The sequence below is a fragment of the Rhagoletis zephyria genome, unplaced genomic scaffold (assembly GCF_001687245.7).
Source record: "Rhagoletis zephyria isolate East Lansing unplaced genomic scaffold, Rhagoletis_zephyria_1.1 Rzeph_scaffold_06270, whole genome shotgun sequence".
NCBI classification, from domain to species: domain Eukaryota; kingdom Metazoa; phylum Arthropoda; class Insecta; order Diptera; family Tephritidae; genus Rhagoletis; species Rhagoletis zephyria.
The window spans coordinates 12,713-32,686 of record NW_016163353.1 but is presented as its reverse complement, the minus strand read 5'-3'; the positions used below and the strand labels follow the sequence as shown (position 1 = coordinate 32,686).

General features: G+C 35.4%; 1 protein-coding gene across 1 annotated transcript; it reads left to right on the top strand.

Moving 5' to 3' along the window:
* Window positions 1-1,743: 1,743 nt before the first annotated feature.
* Window positions 1,744-3,161, top strand: LOC108373012 (band 7 protein CG42540-like; the record flags this gene model as incomplete). The annotated part of the gene is made up of 2 exons (XM_017628849.1): window positions 1,744-1,924; window positions 1,991-3,161. Coding segments are annotated over 2 exons (406 nt in total), but the record flags the coding sequence as incomplete, so codon positions are not given.
* Between the last annotated feature and the right edge of the window lie 16,813 nt (window positions 3,162-19,974).

The window sequence follows — 19,974 nt, the reverse complement described above, 5'->3', positions numbered from 1 at the left end:
ACATTACTTTACATTTCTTAAGATTTAGAGGCATAAGATTTACTTTACACCAGTAAGCCATGCTGTTTAAGTCTGATTGTAGCAAAGACCTTTCTTCAATTGAAACGTACGATTTATAAAGTTTTACATCATCTGCATACATTAAAATTTTGGAGAATTTTATATCTGTAGAAATATCGTTTATAAAAAGCAAGAACAGAATCGGGCCTAGGTGGCTACCCTGAGGGACTCCTGAAGTAACATCAATGACGTCAGAGATAGTATTTTTAAACAATACCCTTTGTGATCTATCATAGAGGTATGAAGGGATCCAACGTAGAAAATTAGGTGGAAGACCAAGAAGATCAAGTTTATAGATTAAAGAGAAGAGGATAAATATAGAGACACAGTGACTTAATCTGGGAACTATTTTGGGATTTTAGAGATTTTCGGGATTCTCAGGTTTTATCGATATATTAATCGACATTTTTATCAATCTTGTTATCGATTTTGTTATCGATTTTGTTAACGATTTTGTTATTGATAATTTTATCGATTTCCTAATCGATTATAGATATTTTTGTTGATTTTTCAATCGACTTTGCTACCAATATTATTATCGAATTCGCTATCGAAATTTTTACCGAATTCCTCAGAGATTCTGTTATCGATATTTTATCGATTTTGTTATCGATTATTTACCTATTTTGTTATCGATTATTTATCGATCTTTTTATCGACTATTTTCGTCCTTTTTATCGATTATTTATCGATTTTTTTATCGATTATTTGTCGATTTTTATCGATTTCGTTATGGATATTTTCATCGATTTAGTTATCGATTATTTATCGCTTTTGTTTTTTTTGTTGTGATATTTTTATCGATTTTGTTATCGGAAATTTTATCGAGCTTGTCATCGATATTTTTATCAGTTTTGCTATCGATATTTTGTTAGATGTTACTATCTATGTTGTTACCGACATTTTTATCAGTTTTGTTATCGATATTTTGTTAGGTACTAACTTTAATGAGCTAGCAGCTTTTATAAAAAAATTTCATTCTTTCTTGACGTTAGAATTTTCGGTATCTTCGAGTACCATAAAGGTCGATAGGAAAATTTGCATATATAGAGTTTCTAGAACCCTGCTGGAGGTGGAGCTGAAGTCCCTATAATTCAATATCAAAGCAGCGTGCTGCACGCTTTTCAGTTTGCTAATATACATATACGTGGACTTGTCCAAAAATGGAAATGGGTGGAAAAATGCGAAAACTTTCGGATTTGCTCGAAACTTCTTAGGTGCTTCCGGTAATATATATTATAGCTTTTCGGAATTCCTATAATGTTTTTTCGCACTTTTAACACTTATAAGTGTTTCTCATGTTTCGGATTTTCTGTGTTTTATACAGGATTTTTTAGGAACCTTAAAATTGGAAGGTACACTAATGTGAATCGTGGCTGTCTTAAAATCGAAAAATAAAAACATACAACCCCGGCTATTATTGGGTTCGAAAATATGAAGAAAATGTTGTTTTTATTTAAGTCTTAAAAAGCAAAAATACTAACTCGTTTTCCAACTCAATGTGCTAAAAAACTATAACTTATTATTTTATTAACTTTCTTTTTTATAAAAAAAATAGACCCACGGTACGGTCGCTGCTCAAATGTATATAACTTTTCTTTTTTTAATGCCCATGTATTTTTTTTTTCATTATTGTACATCCTCTGATACCAACCCATATTTTCCGCCCTCTCCCTATTACAGTAAGGATGTACGCCTACCAGTACAACTGCAACGCGCTATGGCAGCCGAAGCTGAAGCAGCTCGTGAAGCACGCGCCAAAGTTATTGCCGCTGAAGGAGAGCAAAAAGCATCAAAGGCACTACGCGAAGCCTCTGAAGTCATTGGAGGTTCACCAGCAGCGCTACAATTGCGTTACTTACAGGTAAATTTAGAGTTAGAAAAAAACAATCTAAAGTAAAATTTAAATGACCATCCATTCCGGCGCCAGACACTCAATACAATATCGGCGGAAAAGAACTCAACAATAGTTTTCCCATTGCCCATCGATTTGATAACTTATTTCCTGAAGACAACCGAGGCAACGGCGCAACAAAACGCCGCGCAACAAAACGCCGTCGTAGCCATACCACCAGCGGTGGCAGGAGTGAGCAGCCAAAATTCACCACAGCAATCGACATCACCGCAAGCGGGCATTCAAACGGCATCTATGTAAAAAACGAAAAACGAAAAAATAATTTAGGTAATCGTTATGGCCAGCGAAAGCAAATGAAATAATAAAAAAATGTATGTATGTAGTTTGCAAACGATTTTACGGTAAACTTGAAGAAAAAATCAAAACGTAAATATTTACTTATAAGTGGATATACATAAAATTAATTAGGCGGATGAGCTAAGATTGAAGAGTTGATTTGAAAAAAATGTTGCTTTGTGATTTGTGAATGTTGGAATGTTCAAAACATAGTATTTAACTGCTGAGCCGATTGGATGAAATGAATTGAAAACAGTGTGCACAAAAAGTATGCGTCTTCAGGTAGGTCAGTACATTACAACTCGAAGAGAACTGCTCATAAATATTAGTAGAAGCAACGAAAGCGTAAAACAAAAAGTAAGAAACAGACCTTGATGAGCACCCCATGTTGAAATTCTTGAAACTTGCCATAACTCTTAACAGCAGTTAAGCTTTTGTTGGAAACAGGCTATTAGCCTCCATACTGAAATCGAACCAAATAAAATGATTTAACTGATTTAGCTGGTTTTGATTACAGTATCTTTCAACAAAATATTTGCAGAATAGAGCCCAGAGGATCTACAACCAGCAAAAATTTGTCTTAGCCAAGTTCCGCCAAATATTCATACTAAGTACTCACAAGTCCTTCTTCACTTTTGGTCCTTTTATTGAGTTCGTGGTCGCCGCGTTTTCACTATACACTCATGAGCGCCAAGTCTAAGGATGTTCTATGAAACCAATCATCCATGCAATAGTAATGCACAACCAAAGTGGACATTTCGCTAAACTCTATACCTTTTTGGTGTTTCAGTCATCCGAAAGGCAAGGAATGGATACTCCAAAAATCTGTGAGATATTCAGAAACTAAGAAATCCTCACAGAGCACGCGAAACCGGGAGCTCATATGGCCTGTGGTCCTTTAGTTTATTGACATTCCTAACATACATCTATACTTTGGATATTCATCTTAATAGCTTAGATGAATATTTAAAGTATAGATGTATGTTAGGAATGTTATCGTCAATATCCGCAAAGGAGTTTTGCTAAAGTAACTTGGATACGCCGGTGCTACTTGAGCTTGTCTTGTCGGTCTGTGATAGCTTACGTTTCCATTCCGATTACGGCATTTATAGGATGAGAGTTGAGGAAGGTGCGAATTGTCTACCTATGAACAGCCTTTATCGACTGTCTGTAATCGAACTTAATCAGCTGAAGTCATAGGAACTGCTAAAACTGGTCGTAAAGATGCGTTTTGTGTAATGTTCTGAGGTGCCTTATAATTGACTTGACTACGAACAAGTGCCTATTGGCGGGATCTTTAGGGTAACAACCAATAGGGATTCCTTGAATAGGGACTTCTTCGTGCATGTGGTGTTCCCACGCAAGCTGAAGGCATCCCTCAATAGTTTTTATTGTACTGTGTTGTCGAATAAATCGAGTTAAATTAACGATATCGACAGAGAGGGTATTCTTCTTTCACTGATCTATTAAGCTTGACTCTATCGTCTTGAAAAGTATTTAGATCAGTGATGAAGCGGTATAATTATGAGAGATAACGTTTCCCGTCGCCAAAAACAACTAGCCTTCGGCGAATGAGGTTAGAGAAATGCCTTCTAGTGGAGGAGGGAGTATCGCGCTAAGGCATTTAAAAGCACCGGAAAATAAGTTGATCTCGAAATGTCATCGATCAGTGATGACTACTCAGGTTATTCACTGAGGTGCAAGTGAGATTTTTCGTCGAGTTTGTGTAGCGCAACTGACCATTTCGAAAGCTCTTAATTTATATGGTTCCCATGGCTTCGCTAGTGGTACTACCGTATTCAGAAACGAGATGGTAACTTTATTTGGTTTTGCCTTTTGCCAAATACTTTAAAATCCAGCTGCTTATTTCATTGGGGAGAATAGTTTTGTGACCACCCCACCTTCGTCGCGGGTGAAACAAAACGTTGAAGTTCGTAGTTTTCGCGCACCCAGGGCGGCAGTGTGAATTTTCGGCTAAAATAACTTGCATCCCTGACGCGTGGCTACGGCTGTGGTACTGCTTTCTTCCAGTGGCCACTACAGATTGATGATGAGCTATTTAAGACTTTGGAAGGATCTTCACTATTCTTGAATTTATTTCGAGTTGGCCGTTAATTAGAGAAAAAAGGATAGGCAGATGTTAGCGCTGATCTTGAAAAATACTAAAATGATCTATAAGGTTAAACAGGAATCAATGGAAGAAAAAGCGCCGATTCGACAAAAGCAATTGCTCTAAAATAACTGAAATATAGTTCGATTGAAAAATTAAAGCAGGCATCAAGCTAAAAACAATAGCGAATTTTAATGACACTTAGAAGCGACATACAAGTGTACTTATACTTTTTGTGTACACTGTATTTGTATGTGGTACGTATCCACTCGCCTAGGTAAATACGATTATATAGCAATTTCTAGTACATATACAATAAGTATAAATGAATAAGTAGCCTTAGGGAGTTGAAATATGTAAATGTTGCTGAAATGGCGTTAAGTTTGCTCGATTAGCGTAAATTCGTACAGTTTGTAATTTAAAAAAAAAATTATCAGTTAAGTGCGAAAATTTATTACAGTTATAAGCTGTCTTAAATGTATCAGAAATTTATAATTATAACACGTTGATACATATGCCACAAAAAAAAATGATAACTTTAATATATTTGCTATATATGTATGTATATATGTACATAAGTATGTGCAATATTAAATTGTATGCATTCACTTATTTACATATAATTCCCACAAATTTATAAGCACGCGAAAATTCAAAAAGTTTTACCCACACATACATTACCTATCGCATTGACATTTTAACAGTTTAAGGATATCACTTTATTAGCATTTAAATACGAGTAGTTAAATAATTAATAGCAAATACTTTAACGACCGGAGGTCCTGATTTACTGCGGAGAATAGTTTGAAAATTATAAATTGCAAAAGTATGTACATATACACACATACATGCTTAGCTTAATATGTTGCGTAATTACTTGTCAGTAAGTAAACAAAGCACTCGAAAGAGAGCCGATTTCAAACGTTAAAGTGAAATCTGTGAGCGTCTCAACATTTTTCGTAACTCATGATTCGGTTATCAGGGAATTTGCCATATAGATAATTCTTCTTCTTCTTGTTCTTCATATTTGGCACCACAACCGTTTGTCGGTTTGGGCCGAGACCAAAAAGCTTCTCCAATTGCATCTCTCTTGTGCAAATTTGCACCAGTTGCTCATCCCGAGTGCAGACAGGTCCTTCTGCATTTGGTCCTTCAATTTCGTTCGTGCGCGCCTTTGCTTTCATTGTCCACCCATGGGTGAGGAGTCGAAGGATATTTTTACCGGATCTTCGTCATCCATGTGTACAAAATGTCCAAGCCAGCGCAATCGCTGTATTTTTATGTGCTTAACGATGTCCTTGTCGTTACAAAGCTCATAGAGTTCGTCATTACATCTTCTCCTTTGCCCGTCGTCCACGCGTACGGAGCCGTAGATCTTTCGTAGAATAATTCTCCTGAAAGCACTCAAAGTCTTCTCATCTTTGTTCGACATTGTCCACGTTAGAGCGTAATTTCCGTTCGTCGAGAGAGGGCTTTGCTTTTCAATTGCCTACCGAGCTCAAAGTAGCACCTTTTGGCAAGAGTTGTGCTTTTCTTGATCTCCAATCTGACGTTACGCTGGCTCGTAGGTAGACAAAGTTTTTCTTCCTTCTTCAAAGCTATAGCTGCCAGCAGAGACGTATGTCCCAAAACGCGTGGATTCTTTATATACTGCCAGGAGGTACATTGTCGTGTCTTTATTCGCCGCTTGACCAACCTCTTTAGCTTCCTTTTCTAAATTGGCAATTGCTGCGCTAACATCCCTTTGTTTCAGACCGACGATGTCGATATATATATATATATATATAGTGTTCCGCTGGGACTCAGTTTGGCAGCTATTGTTACGCTATCCAGCATCAGATTGAAAAATTCGCACGAGAGTGAATCGCCCTGTCTAAAACCTCGTTTGGTATCAAACGGCGCGGACAGAGCTGAAGGTTGTGTTCAACGTCACTCTATATAGCCATATTAGTTTTGCGGGGATCCCAAATTTAGACATGGCATTGTGCAAGCAACTTCTATTCGTGCTCTCAAAATCAGATTTGAAGTCGACAAAAAGATGATGTGTATTAATTTTCTTATCTAGTGCCTTCTCCAGGATTTGGCGTGCGGTAAAAATCTGGTCCATGGTGAACTTACCAGGTCTGGAGCCACGCTGATAAGTCTTTCACACAGAATCGCCGACAGGACTTATATTAAGAAGGCTTATCTCGGGATATTTGACGCAAACGGCGGGATCTCGCTTCTTGTGGATTGGACAAAGTACATTTAGATTGCAGTCTTCGGGCATGTCTTCATCAGACCTAATTCTGCTTAAAAGTTGGTACATGCCCCGCACCAACTCTTCGCCACCGGCTGTGAACAGCTCAACCGGTAAACCGGCGGGTTCGGGGCCTTGTTGTTTTTAAGCCGCCTTACTGCTATTCTCCCCGCACCTTGGTCGAGTAGGGGGACGTAAGCTGCATCCAAATACATTGGTTCGGGTTCTCCCTCATCAAGCGCGCCACCTGTGTCGTCATTCAAACGCGTGTTCCCTCCATATCTCAGCTCTGGACATCTGTTACCAGGTCGTAAAACGATTTGATTGATGCCTTATCTTCTAACCGAATTTTCGAGCCGCAGTCCTGCCTGCCAGCATTTAAGGCTCTTCTCATTCGCGTCTCTATGCCTCTCTCGTCTTTTTCTTGAAAAGGCCTTTTTCCCTTTTTTTCAATATAGAGGAAGAGAGTAGAAGATTACCTATTGGAGCATTTCACTCGTTCTAGCTCTGCATTCTCCATCACTACTGTCTTGAGTGTCTGATTTACGCATAAAAACAAAGAATTGATTTCTCTTTAGGAAGCAAAATATCTCGGGAAGCTTCTATTTTGTTATCGCATTGCACCAATTAAGTAATCCTGCTTCCAGATGCCGGACGAGAGCAGCTGAAAAAACCTCACCTAAGCACACTGCTACTAAGATATTGAAGCTAAAAGCGTACTCACTTCAATGAGAAATCGGACAGAAATTGGCATGCAATAATTGAAGCGTCACTTACTGCATTTCATACTATATTATCACAGTCACTTTATTCTGTGTTGCACAGTGTTTTCGTTTAGAAAAGTTTACTAACTTCGAGATTTGTAAATAAAGAGTTGTGAAATGTGAAAGTAGCAGTAAATAAAAAATGTAATATAGAATGTTAAAACCATAATTTAGCGCAAAATATTAAAATTCACTCACAAATCAATTAAAAATCGTAATGGACAAAAATTTTGGCAATTTCAAATAGCAAATTTTTATTAAGCACCATTTATCGCAATACTCTGTAGTAAAAGTACACATACCAGCAATTTTTTGATTACAAACATAACTTCAATTAAACTAAGAAATTTCTTAAACATAGAATTACAAAATTAAAACACAAAAAAAATTTAACTTTCTTTAAAAAACGCAGCCTAAGAATAAATAAGTTATACAAAACGGATACACAATCAGTGGAGCCAAAATGTGAAATCGTATGCAATAACTACAAGAAAAACCATTAAAAAAAAAACTATCGAAAACTCTATTCAAATACTTACTTATACTATACATAGTACTTGTAATCAAAGCCAGGGAGTAGCAATAAATATGTAGCTGAAGAAATTTGACAAATAAGCAGCTGTCATGACGTTAGCGTGAAGCTGGCAGAAGTAGACGAAGTGTGATGAATATGTATGTACATATATTTTGTAAAGCTTGTACAAAGGCTGGAGCGAAAGGGTTAAATAAATTTTATGAGAATTTCATAATGCTGTATCATGTAATGCGAAAAAAGCTTTGTCATTCGCTTGCGGCAGAAAACTTTGCTGCAATTAATCATTGCCTAATTTTAAGCAGTGAATTTAAAGTTTAAATAAGCTTGAAATTTCAGATTGAAAGCGGAAAATGATAGAGCTTGCAGTGGCATTTTGAAAATCGCTATCGCTGTTTTTGATTGCCGAAAATCTCTAAACAAAAAAAAATGCCAGGCGCGCCTAACAACATGCAAAAGCTAGTTACATGTCTTTGGCTGATTACACATTGCATCTGTTACTTTTTATGCTGTATGGTACTTTTAGGCCGCATGGCTTTTCATTAAGAGAATTTTGGCAACGAAAATCGACAAAGCAATTTTGGGCTAAGTTAGTTGCTAGTCTTTTGTTAGGCAATTGAAAGACGGTAGGTGATATTGTTTGAAAGATTTTGTTTATTCTGGCACGAAAGCCTTACAAAATAAGCTCCCTTGTCAACTTTCATAGTTTAAAGCTCTTTTGACAGAAAACACTTGAGTATGTTCCAAATGGAGATGTATGGATATCATTTTGCTGACGCTGCGCCAACAAGACAAGGGAGCGAAGCAATGGCGTGATATTGGAGAGATTTTGTCTCTATTTTTCCATTCAATTTTCTTTCAAGATTTTTTTTTTTTTCATTTAATTTTTAGGTTCTTATTTTCTGCACTTTCTATAACTTTTTTTCTTCTTATAATTTTTTGATTTTATTATAAAAAAACAATTTTTAAATTAATTTAATATTTTAGAAACTTATTTTATTTTTCGCTTTTCTAATTGAGGTTTTAAACTCATTTCTTTTTTAGAAACTTATTATTACTTTTATTTACTTCGTTTTTTAAGTTAATTTTTTTTTACTCATTTTCGTTGTTGGTGTTTCCGACAGGGTAGGAGTATAATGTATTGTGGAACAATTTTTCGTCATCCCTTGTCAAATTTGGTTTGGAGAAAATGTATTAAATATTTTGTATCTTTTTCAATTTGTTATATTATTTAAATGCATATTTCTTATTATAAGTATTTTTTTTTGCATTTCATTAAATTTTTAGAAACTAAGTTTATGTATTTCTTTCGTTTTTAATTGAATTCCTTTTTTGATTTTTAAATTTAATTTTTTCAATTTCATTTGATTTTTAGAAACCTATTTCATTCTTTTTTTAATTTTATCTTCCTTTAATTTTCAAATTTTATTGTTTTAAAAAGAATAAATATTTGATTTTTCAATTTCATAAAATCTGTTAGTTTTTTTTATATATTTTTTCTTTCAAAAAATTATTTCGTTTCTCAAATTAATTGACTTTTGACTTTAGTTTTTAGAAACTTATTGTATATATTTTTTTCATATTTTCATTTAGTTTCTATCATTTTTCATTTTATTATTTTTCTTTTTTTAATTTAATTTTGTTTTAATGTTTAGATGTTATGGTTTTAAAAAGAAAAATATAACTTATTTAATTTCATTTAATTTTTAAAAACTTATTTTTTTTTACTTTTTTATATAATTTGTTGTTGTTATTTAATTTAATTCGGTTTTAATTTTAGGATTTTATTTTAAAAAGAAAAAAATTTATATCATTTGATTTTTAGAAACTTTATTTATTTTTCCTTCTTTTTAATTAAACTATATTTGAATAATTCGGTTTTATTGTTTTAAAACGATTATTTTTTAGGATCGCATTGTTTTTTTTGTAATTTTTTTCCTAATTTAATCTTTTTATAATTTTTAGATTTTATTGTTTTGCAAAGAATTTTTTCATTTCATTAATTTTTTTAGAAACTTCTTTATGCACTTTTTTCAATGAAATGTTATTTTTTGTTCAATTATTATTTTTTTCATTTTGAGCTTTTATAGTTTTAAATAGATAAAATATTTTTTGTTTAGTTTAATTTTTTGGAAAACTTGTTGCTAGAAGATCTTTCAACGTAGCCTTTCGAAAGTCAGAGAAGAGCTTTAAAGATGGTTGCCAGAATTGACAACGAAGTCTTTGGTTGAAAAGCAGTTGCCAGAATTACTCTGTTAGCGTAGCGATTGTCAGAATCCCACTGCTGGTGTTTGGTGGTCCTGGTGGGCTAATATTTTACGCTCTCAAAAGAAAAGTGAATGACAAAAATTTTTGATATGTACATACATACATATGTATGTAGTAGCTCCAGCCTTTCTTGTGCCATTACAAGCCGAACAACTTGAAATTCTATTACAAAATCTATTTATAAAAAAAACCAACTGTATTAAATACTTATACCAAATCAAATTAAATAACTTAGTAACGTACTCGTATTAGTCAGCACATTAATTTCAACTACGAATTTACATAACTTTGTACTTACTTACATAAATTTACTCGTAACAGGTAGTACTTTCCGCAGCAGTAAATCAATTTTCAACTATTAAGCAAACAAAAAAAATAATAATTAAATAGCTGTATTGTAATGAAGAACACAATTTACGTATAAGTGCATACATATGTAAACTTGTTTCACACTCACTTTGCTATAGTAAGCGACAAATTATTGAAAACCATTAACATATACTTTTACCGTTATCGAAAATCTGTATGCATATGTACATTAAAGTCTGTAGAAAAATCAAAGTTTTGCAACCGAAAGTAAAACCTTAAGTCATATTGCGGTGAGTTTATATCTACTTAAGACTCATGAGCTGATAAAATAATTCGACACCTCATTTTGAAGGACCAAATGAAAAAAAAATAAACAGAGCAGCGTGTCACTGTGCGAATTAATTTTGCCACTCATGACTTTATTTAATATGAACGTTTTTTTATAATAAAAACTCAGCCTTAAACAACAAAATAGCTGAGCAATTTTACTTTACTTAAAAAAAAATATATAAAAAAACAAACTTTCACAAACCAGCCATTTTTGGCAATGATAATAATGATTTACTAAGGTTGCATACCCAAACACAAGTATGAATCAATACAAAGAAAATGGCAGCAATTGCAAGCTGAATTGTGGCAAGTTTTCACACATTATTCATGCCATTACATAATACCATTCCGAATCTGAATCTGAATCTGAATACAATTCAATAATTTTACTTACAGAATACAGAAAAATGAGCGACCTTTTTCGAAGTTTTTAAATAAATCAATGTTTTTATCGGTGTCCAAAAACAAAAGACCAAAAACAAAAGCTGCGGTGTGTTGTGTTTCTCATTGGCGGAAATTGATACGTAAGTACTTATTCAATGTTTGTTTTATCTCCTCACAGGTGAGGCCTAATCAAAGTACATACATACATATGTACATTAGGGTGGTCCTTAAAAAATCAAATGAGTGATTTTTTTTAGTCTCACCACTTCAATCGGTAATACCATGGTCACATATATCACATACAAGTTGTGGTCCCGATTAGAGACGGTTAAGGCGTGTTGCACAGGGGGCAAAGTTACGGGTAATAAAGAATTTCGAGACTATTTCGGATGTTTGGGAATACTTCTCGATTTTCGGCACTATTTTCGGATTTTCAGGACTACTTTGGGTTTCGCGACTATATCGAGATTTTCGAGATTACTCAGGGATTTTCCTGATTTTCGGGTTTCGCGGCACTATTTCGGGATTTTCGAGGCCATTTCGGAATTCTTGGATTTCCTGGACTTTCGGCACTATTTCGAGATTTTCAAAATTTTTGTGACTACTTCGGGATTTTCGAGAGTTTTAGGATTGTTTCAGATTTTGCTTTTCGAGAATTTTATGATAATCGGGTTTCACGGACCACTTCTCGATTTTCGAAACTCTTACGGGATTTTCGGGGCTACCTCTAGATTTTCTGGTCTTTTGGAAAACTTCTCGCTTTTCGGGATTTCCAGGAACAAACTTTTTCTGTGACTAGCTACCCTGAGCTGAGAAGAGGTGAAATGAAGTGAAATAAGTAAAGCTGGGTTCAAGTGAGTTGAGGTAAGGTAAGGTAATTTGAGGTCAGTTGAAGTCTGGTGAGGTGAATTGAGGCTAGTTTAGGTGAGGTAAGTTCATTTCAGTTGAGGCAAGATAAGTAATGGTGTGCATAAGGTAAGGTGTTTGTGATTTAGAAAAAAAAAAACAAAAGCCATTAAGTATTTAGTATATAAATATTTAGTCATCTACTAAATACCTTAGTACTTTAGTGGGAGTATTTTGCATCTCTGAAGTACCGTAGTGCGTTAGATCAGTGTATTTAGCGTATGCTGAATATACTTTAATATATTTTTTTCTTTGGTATCTAGCAACACCCAAATACCTAAGTTTTTTAACTTTCATATTTAGCGAGTCCTAAATACGAGTACTTACTAAGGATCGCCTGGCGTTTTCTGTATGTGAATGCAGGTTTCATTAGAGTCGAATAATCATAATTTAATCCCTTTCAGTGTTGCATTAAATGCTCTTTCAACGCAGTGCCGTTGAAACAGAAGGACGGACCCAATCTTTACCCTTTTTTTGCACTGTAGCCCCCTAAATGACTGAGTTTAATAAAACACGTCAATCCTTTCTCTTCGGCACCAACTGAGGCCAATTGGTGATGCCAAACGAAGCCAAGTCCTCCTCAACCTGATTTTTCCAACGCAAAGGAGGAGGAGGCCACCAGCGGGTTCTGAGCTGAATACTTTTAGAGCTGGAACTTTTGTATCCAATATAAGGGCATTTTCCGGCAATCAGAGCTTCTACAACGATACGAGTAAATAAAATTGGTATTTAAAGGTTTAATACGTTCTATCAAAATGTTCAGCGGAACATTCCACCAGAGATGCCGATGCCTATTTATAATCATCCTACAATACCAATTTCACTTTTAACGGATCCCTTCGACTTTGAATTATCGTTCAGCATATAGCGGAGCCCAGTAAAAGGCAACACGATCTGCTGTACGCTGTGCACTCAGGCCTCACACTCGCGATTCTGCTTACAGGTTGCGTATACGCCCCGTGCTTATGTAGACATTCCAGTAAGAATTCGTAAAGCATAAGCCGCGTATATCCATCAAATACTTGGAAGTTTTATGTGGTTTGCTATTAGGAACTGTTGAATGTTTGTGATGTGCCTGTAAATAATTTGTCTCCTATCTCTAACCTGAATAAGAAAAGTATGTAAGCGTGCTGAAGATTTGAAGAAATATAAGAACCAACTTTAACAAATGTAAAAGTTCAGATTATTATTGGAGCTAGAAAGAGAGTATCCTGGCAAGAGCTCAGCGGAACTCTAGAAACCACAAATGAGGTTAAGGCTCAGTCTTTTGAGGACAGATGGCTTTTAGACGATCTCCAGCCAGGAGTGCCTTAGATGTTTAATTGAAACCCATTTTCCTGGTAACACAGACCAAATCGCTGCTACTCAAGCAGCAAATTGGCATCGTGTTCTATGAGATGAGGTATCAGGTTTTGTGGATAGGGAAAAAGGAGTACATAGCACAACACGCATACCGCAAGGATAGATCTGTTGAAACCGCGTTTGAGGAAGTGAAAAATCGTTAGAACTCCAAATATATACCTGCTCGCCTTTTTGGATATTGAAGGAGCTTTCATTAAAATCCAAATGGAAGCAATAAGTAGGACACCTTCAGAATATGAATAAAGTGGTATGGATTGACTCTTTGCTTTAGGGCAGATTAATCAACGCGACCATTGGCATAGGATCTGTGGGAAAGAGAGCTACCAGGAGCACTACCAAAGGTGGTGTACTCTAACCTCTCCTCTGGCTCCTGGTAGTGAACGAAATTCTGGGGATACTCAAACCTAAAATAATAAAGACAACTATTTGGTGATACTCAACACAGGTAAATTCTTGTCGCCGATACGTGAGTTAAAGCGAGTAAAAAGGTAGGATAACCAGAACAGATTGGTTGTTCACTGCTACAAAAAATTAACTTTACGGGAAAAACAAAAATGATCCCGCTTTCTCTGTCAAAATTAGGGCGAGCTACTTTGCATCTCCCCTCCGAGACAAAACACTTAGCTTGGTATCATTCGTGATTCCAAGCTTAGCTGGAAAAAAGTGGAGGAGAGAGCTAGAAAGGGTCTATCAACATATGCGCGTGCAAAAGGACTTTTGGAACGCGATGGGGACTGCTACCGTAAATCACCTCGGATACGTGTACCACAGTCATCAGATCGATGGTAACCCATGGAGCCTTAATTTGGTGGAAAGCTCAAGACAAGGGAAATACTTAATAGGAGACTAATCGGGAAAGTGTAAAGGCTTGCACACTCTGGCGTATCGACCGATCTCTGAATAGGGACCCGTAGATCAGCCAGTCCTTTCGTCTGCGAACGATTGTAGTGCCATCCAAGCAGGGATCTAGCAGGAAACAGAAACTGAAACTTTAAAGATCTGCAGTACGACCAATAACCGGAAGAATCACGAATCGGTTGCTATTACTGCTCTCTACAGAAGGTGTTGCGATGAAGATGAGGAATCGATTGACACTCGAGGAGAGATAACGGATGTGAAATTCTGGGGTGTACTCAATTTCATTTGGGATAGCAATTGGTTAATTAAAAATGTAAACAAAATATTACTGCAATGTGGACGCCAAACGAAAGGGCTCCAACAAAAATTTATATAGAAATTAATTTGAAGAGAATTGCCACCTTTTGAAAATGTTTAAGCCAATTTAAATAACAAGTTAAATCAAATATTTTAATATGGGTATTTATTACAAAAAAAAATGTTGATGTGGGTCGCCACCTGTTTAGATATTCAAAATTAATTTAATTAGCAACTTAAAGAAAATATTTTAATACGGGTATCTACATATATCTAGCGGGAAATACTTAAGAAATCATGAATTCGAAAATATTTTTTAAGAGGGCTGCCACCTCTTTAGAAATACATCAATAGAATTAACCAATCAAATGAAATTTTTTGTATCTGGGTATCACACGAGTGTGGTTTAAGAAAGCTGTATTTCGAAAATACATATTTGTTAGAAAGTGAAAATCAATTTAAGTAACAATTTAAATGAAATACTCTCATATGGGTGTCAAACGCGAGATTAAGTAGGCATTGTTTCTAAACTATTATTAAAGAGGGTTGCCACTTCTTTTAAATGTAAAATCTTTTTCTTAGTTAATTAACGTATTACTTCGAGGTACGGATCTGACATATATATAGCGAATTATTTGGACAGCATTGTGTTACCACATTTCCAAAATTTGTGTAAATCACTGAAACGACTGAATTATTAAAAAAAAAAAGGCTCTGACATGCCCTGCAGTAGCATTGTGATAAAATTTCTTTAAGCTTAAGGCGGTATGAGGGACATATAGGCAGGGCCGTCGATAGAAAACCCGGGCCCGGACTGAAAAATCACGGGCCCCTGTACATAAATTGTATTAATTTAAAAGTATATTATCAACTGAGAGTTTTCCATGTGGGGTTTCTTTAACGTATAAAAGTCTATAACGAAGTAGTTTCTAACGGAAATTTCGAAAAAATATTAGTTTCTTTAATGAATGTATTTTTTTTTTTTATTAAAATGTTAATTATAAATATAAGATAAGCTGATATAATTCAAAATCTGTTAACAAACTCAATAAAATCATGAATTAGCACTTTTTATGTATATTTTCTGATATTCAGGCCCCGTTAAAAATCTCGGCTTCGTGGCGACTCCCCCTCCCCGCCCCTATTTCGACGGGCCTGCATGTAGGTTAAGTTATGCTATTGTGGCAGACCCCACGAGGGGACTATTAAGTAGATTATCTATTGTGTCAAACCCTAGTCAAGCGAATGCCGGGCAACTGAGAAGGTACCGCTGACATAATTCCATATCATCTTCCAAACACCTGTATCAATAGAGATCCATGACGATATAAAGTCGCACCGCGTGGGTTCCTAAATTACAATGTTTGGTCAGTACACTTGTAAGAATCAAGAGCTAGAGCATAGCCAGCTGAAGAAGCTCGCTTGACCGCCTGCGGTCAACAATCGGCCAGAAGAACCTTGCAACTTTGCACGTCCGGATTTTCTTCCAGCGGTCGCTGAACCGACTGTGCGGAGCAGACCGCAGGCTGTCGTAGATGATGACTTCGATGGTGTCCTACCTAGCCAATTCGTCAGCCCAACAGTTTCCACCTACACATGTCACTGTGTCCTAGGACCCAAATCCGCTTGATTTGGAAGTATTCCGAGGCGGTTGAGCATTTCCCGATCAGTTTCGATCGTACCATTAACGATCCCAGCGTCCTGATTGCAGCTCCACTATCAGCGTAGATATTTACCTTCTATACGGCAAAACATTGGTGCGTTGCAGAGATTCGGCAGTCTGAACATAAGATCTATTGAGAGTTCTAGGCAGTAGAAACCTCATCCAGCTCTCCCTTCCAGCTTCGATCCGACCATGAAGATGCTTATTGCACCTCTACTCCAGAGACTGCCATTCTCCCATTCGCCCCTTGGAGGGATGTGCGCGGAGAAGGATCCGGTTGCACCAGCCTCAGAAAACTCCGATCCATTTCTTTCGGCAGAAAGTTGAAGTTTTGAGGATTACCGAGTGCTCGCGCGCTGGGTTGAAAGAGAACCCAGAGCTTTTGAGCCTAATAGCCTAGCGAGCCGCCGCTACTTTGTCCGCAATGTTAACAGGTGCGATACTGAGAATAGCATTTAGCGCTAGAGTACCACCACCACCGGCCACCATTTGCACGCGCTCTAGGTTCCTAACAATAGTACACTTTTCCAGTGAATTCCACCAGACAATGACCAAAATAACATGAATGGCTTGATTATGGTTTCATATAGCCGGAATATTACTTTTGGAGAGGCCCCATCTCTCACACGTGGCATTTTTACAGCAGTAAAAGGCTACTGAGGCCTTTTTTACTCGCTCCCCAATACTTGGCGTCTATGATAACTTCCCGTCTAGCATAACACCCAAGAACTTGACCCTGTCAGAGAGAACAAGTCGAACACCCCCTACTGAGGGAATCTGGGCATGAGGCACTTCGTACCTCTTCAAAATTACCAATGGCTAATGTTGGAATCCGACTGTTACGTTATAATTTGTATATCTAGTAGAATGTCAGGGAAAGGAAATATGGTATAACAGATTGAGGTGCAGCGCGGAAAGGTCCGCGGGCGAAAGCTCGAATGAAACTATTGTTTTTTCTTCTTTCGTTCAGCACAGTACCTACTCAATAGAATGAGTCTTTTTTGAACCAAAAATAATTATTTTCCATTACATAAGTTTCTTACCATTTAAAACGCCCACGCCATGCAAGTAAAGGCGTAGAAAAATAAGCATTTTTTCATATTTTTTTTTTTTAAATTTTATATCATAATTTATTTCATTATTATTACACATAATTTCTGTCAGCTATGATTTATGATTCACTTCTTTCATTTCCGTTTTTTGTTCGCTTATATGGCGAATTCTGTGTATACTCTCACTTCTACCATTTGCAATTATTATTACTTTAATAGTTATTATTACTGTTTAAATTTAATAATATTCATTTGTTTATGTACAAAAAATTACCAACTACGCTAAACAATTTTTTTTTATAGTTTATCATTCAAGATTATCCTAATCACAATCTAATGATTTTTCTGTTTGTTTTTGTTTTTCATTAATATAACTTTTTTCGAGTTTATTTTTTTAATTTATGTATATGTATGTTTGCACTAATTTTAACATAACCTTATGAAAAATGCTTAATTATGTATTTATGGTTGTATGTAGTTATACTTGTATATCTATGTCTGTATGTCTGCATTTCAGTGAGTATGAATGGCATGTATGTATGTATGTATGTAAATATGTGGTGTCATATGCGACAATGAGGATGGATGCAATGCAATTCTTCTGGCGATTTATACGAGTATGTATGTAAATATGTGTGACTAAAATTATTTTTTAATAATCGTTAAATATGTAAATAAGCTGCCTTTTAATAACATAAATATGCTTGTGTGTATGCAGCTTAGCACGCACAACGGTCAAATTAAAGTGTTATTGTATGTGGGTCAATCCATGTCGAATCGACCAATGAAAAAAAAATATTTTTTTTTTTGGTAGTTAAAAATTTCACAATTTCCCGAATTTTGCAAGTTTATTTTTTTAATGTCTCAAAAACTACATATTGTAGTTACAAAAATTGTTCTGGTCTCGCTTTAAGGGTGATATTTGGGGCTAAAAAAATATATATACGTATATTTAAACAAAAATCCGAAAAATAAAAAATTACAGAATTTTTAAATTAAAAAAATCGTTAAGCAAAAGCTTTTGTTAATTTTTGACTAAAGGTTTTTCAACAGTACTTCTAACTGATCTTAAAATATCCTGAAGTTTGCAAGGTGTTCTCTTTAAGAAAAAAATTTTTGCAAACTCCAAATTGAAAATAAATTCAAATTAAATAAAAATTGTATAACATAAAATTATTTAGAATTTGCAAAAGAAAAAACTTTTTTAAAGTTTAAAAATTCAAATGTTAAAAAAACACATTCAACATTTTTTAAGATCAGTCGGAAGCCGAAAACTCTTATAAGGATTTACTTTTACGATTTTATCACTTTCAAAATTCTGTATTTTTTTGATATTTGGATTTTCATATATATTTTTTCTTTACAGCCCTAATACCTGGTGGCACCATTCAATTTTCACTGCCTGATAAAATTTCAAATTGATTGGTGAAACTGGGGATAAATATCAGGAGATTTCAAAACAATAGCAGGCGCGCCTAGAAACACGCAACATCTAGTTAAATGCTCTTCATACTGCCATATTTGGCTGAATACACATTGCACATGTTACTTTTTTGTGTTGAATACCTGACCTGTAGGCCCACTGCTTTTTATTTAGAGAATTTTGACGACGAAAATTTAGCGAAGCGATTGTCCGAATTTCACTGCAGAAGCCTTTTTGTAACTGTAAAAGTTTTTGAGTTGCACAAAAAATAAACTAGCTAAATACCGGGAAATTGTGACTTTCAAAAAAACTTTTTTTTTCGTTTAACAGAACGTTGTTAAATGTATGTATGATAAAACAAAAGTACTCATCAAAATTCACCCAAATAAAAAATGTTCGATGCCAACCATTTGACCATTTGATATGGATTGACCCATGCATATATGTATCTATGTATTTTTTTGTATATTTATATGTAGGCGTATGTGATAGAACTGTGTGATTTATGTACATTAAAATTATAATAATTTATGATGAAAAAAGGTTTCGTTTGGTGTTTTTTTTTTTTTTTAATACCCAAGTACACCAGTGTGTATTATTTTTTGTAGCTGTGTTCATATGGGGATGGTTATCTACTTGGTGTACGAATGAAAAGCGCAAATTAAATTATATACACTGGGAGTTCAAATTAAGAACTTAAATTATTAAATTTACCTAGGCTTGCAGGTATTGAATAGATTACACTAAATTGCGCAGTCGACTATATGGTGGCAGGTAGAAGTCATGGTGACGGTTGATAAACAAAAACCGGGTGTGCTTAGAAAGGGAATAGTAGAAGTCATAAATACAAAATTTCACGTAATTTACTCACGCACGCGAAATGTATACATTTCCAAAAATTGGGACCACATATTTTACATTTAGGCCGCCCTTTACGCCTGCAAAACGACTAGTATAGGCGTGAAACGGGGTCTTAAACCTCAGATAGTGCACTGAATAAACACAGCAGTCGTACATCCTACATTATTCTACGACGTCACTGTCATTACTGGATAAGTCGCTCACTAATTCTAAACTCACCAAGAGCGCTGCCATCCACGTTCACTAAAGCCCTGGAAACACTCCTAAACTTTCTGTCCGTGGACCTCTTAGGTAAGCTTCAGGCAAGCCGCATTGCTGTAAGACAAAATGCACTGTCAAAATGGAAAGACACCAGATTCGGTCAT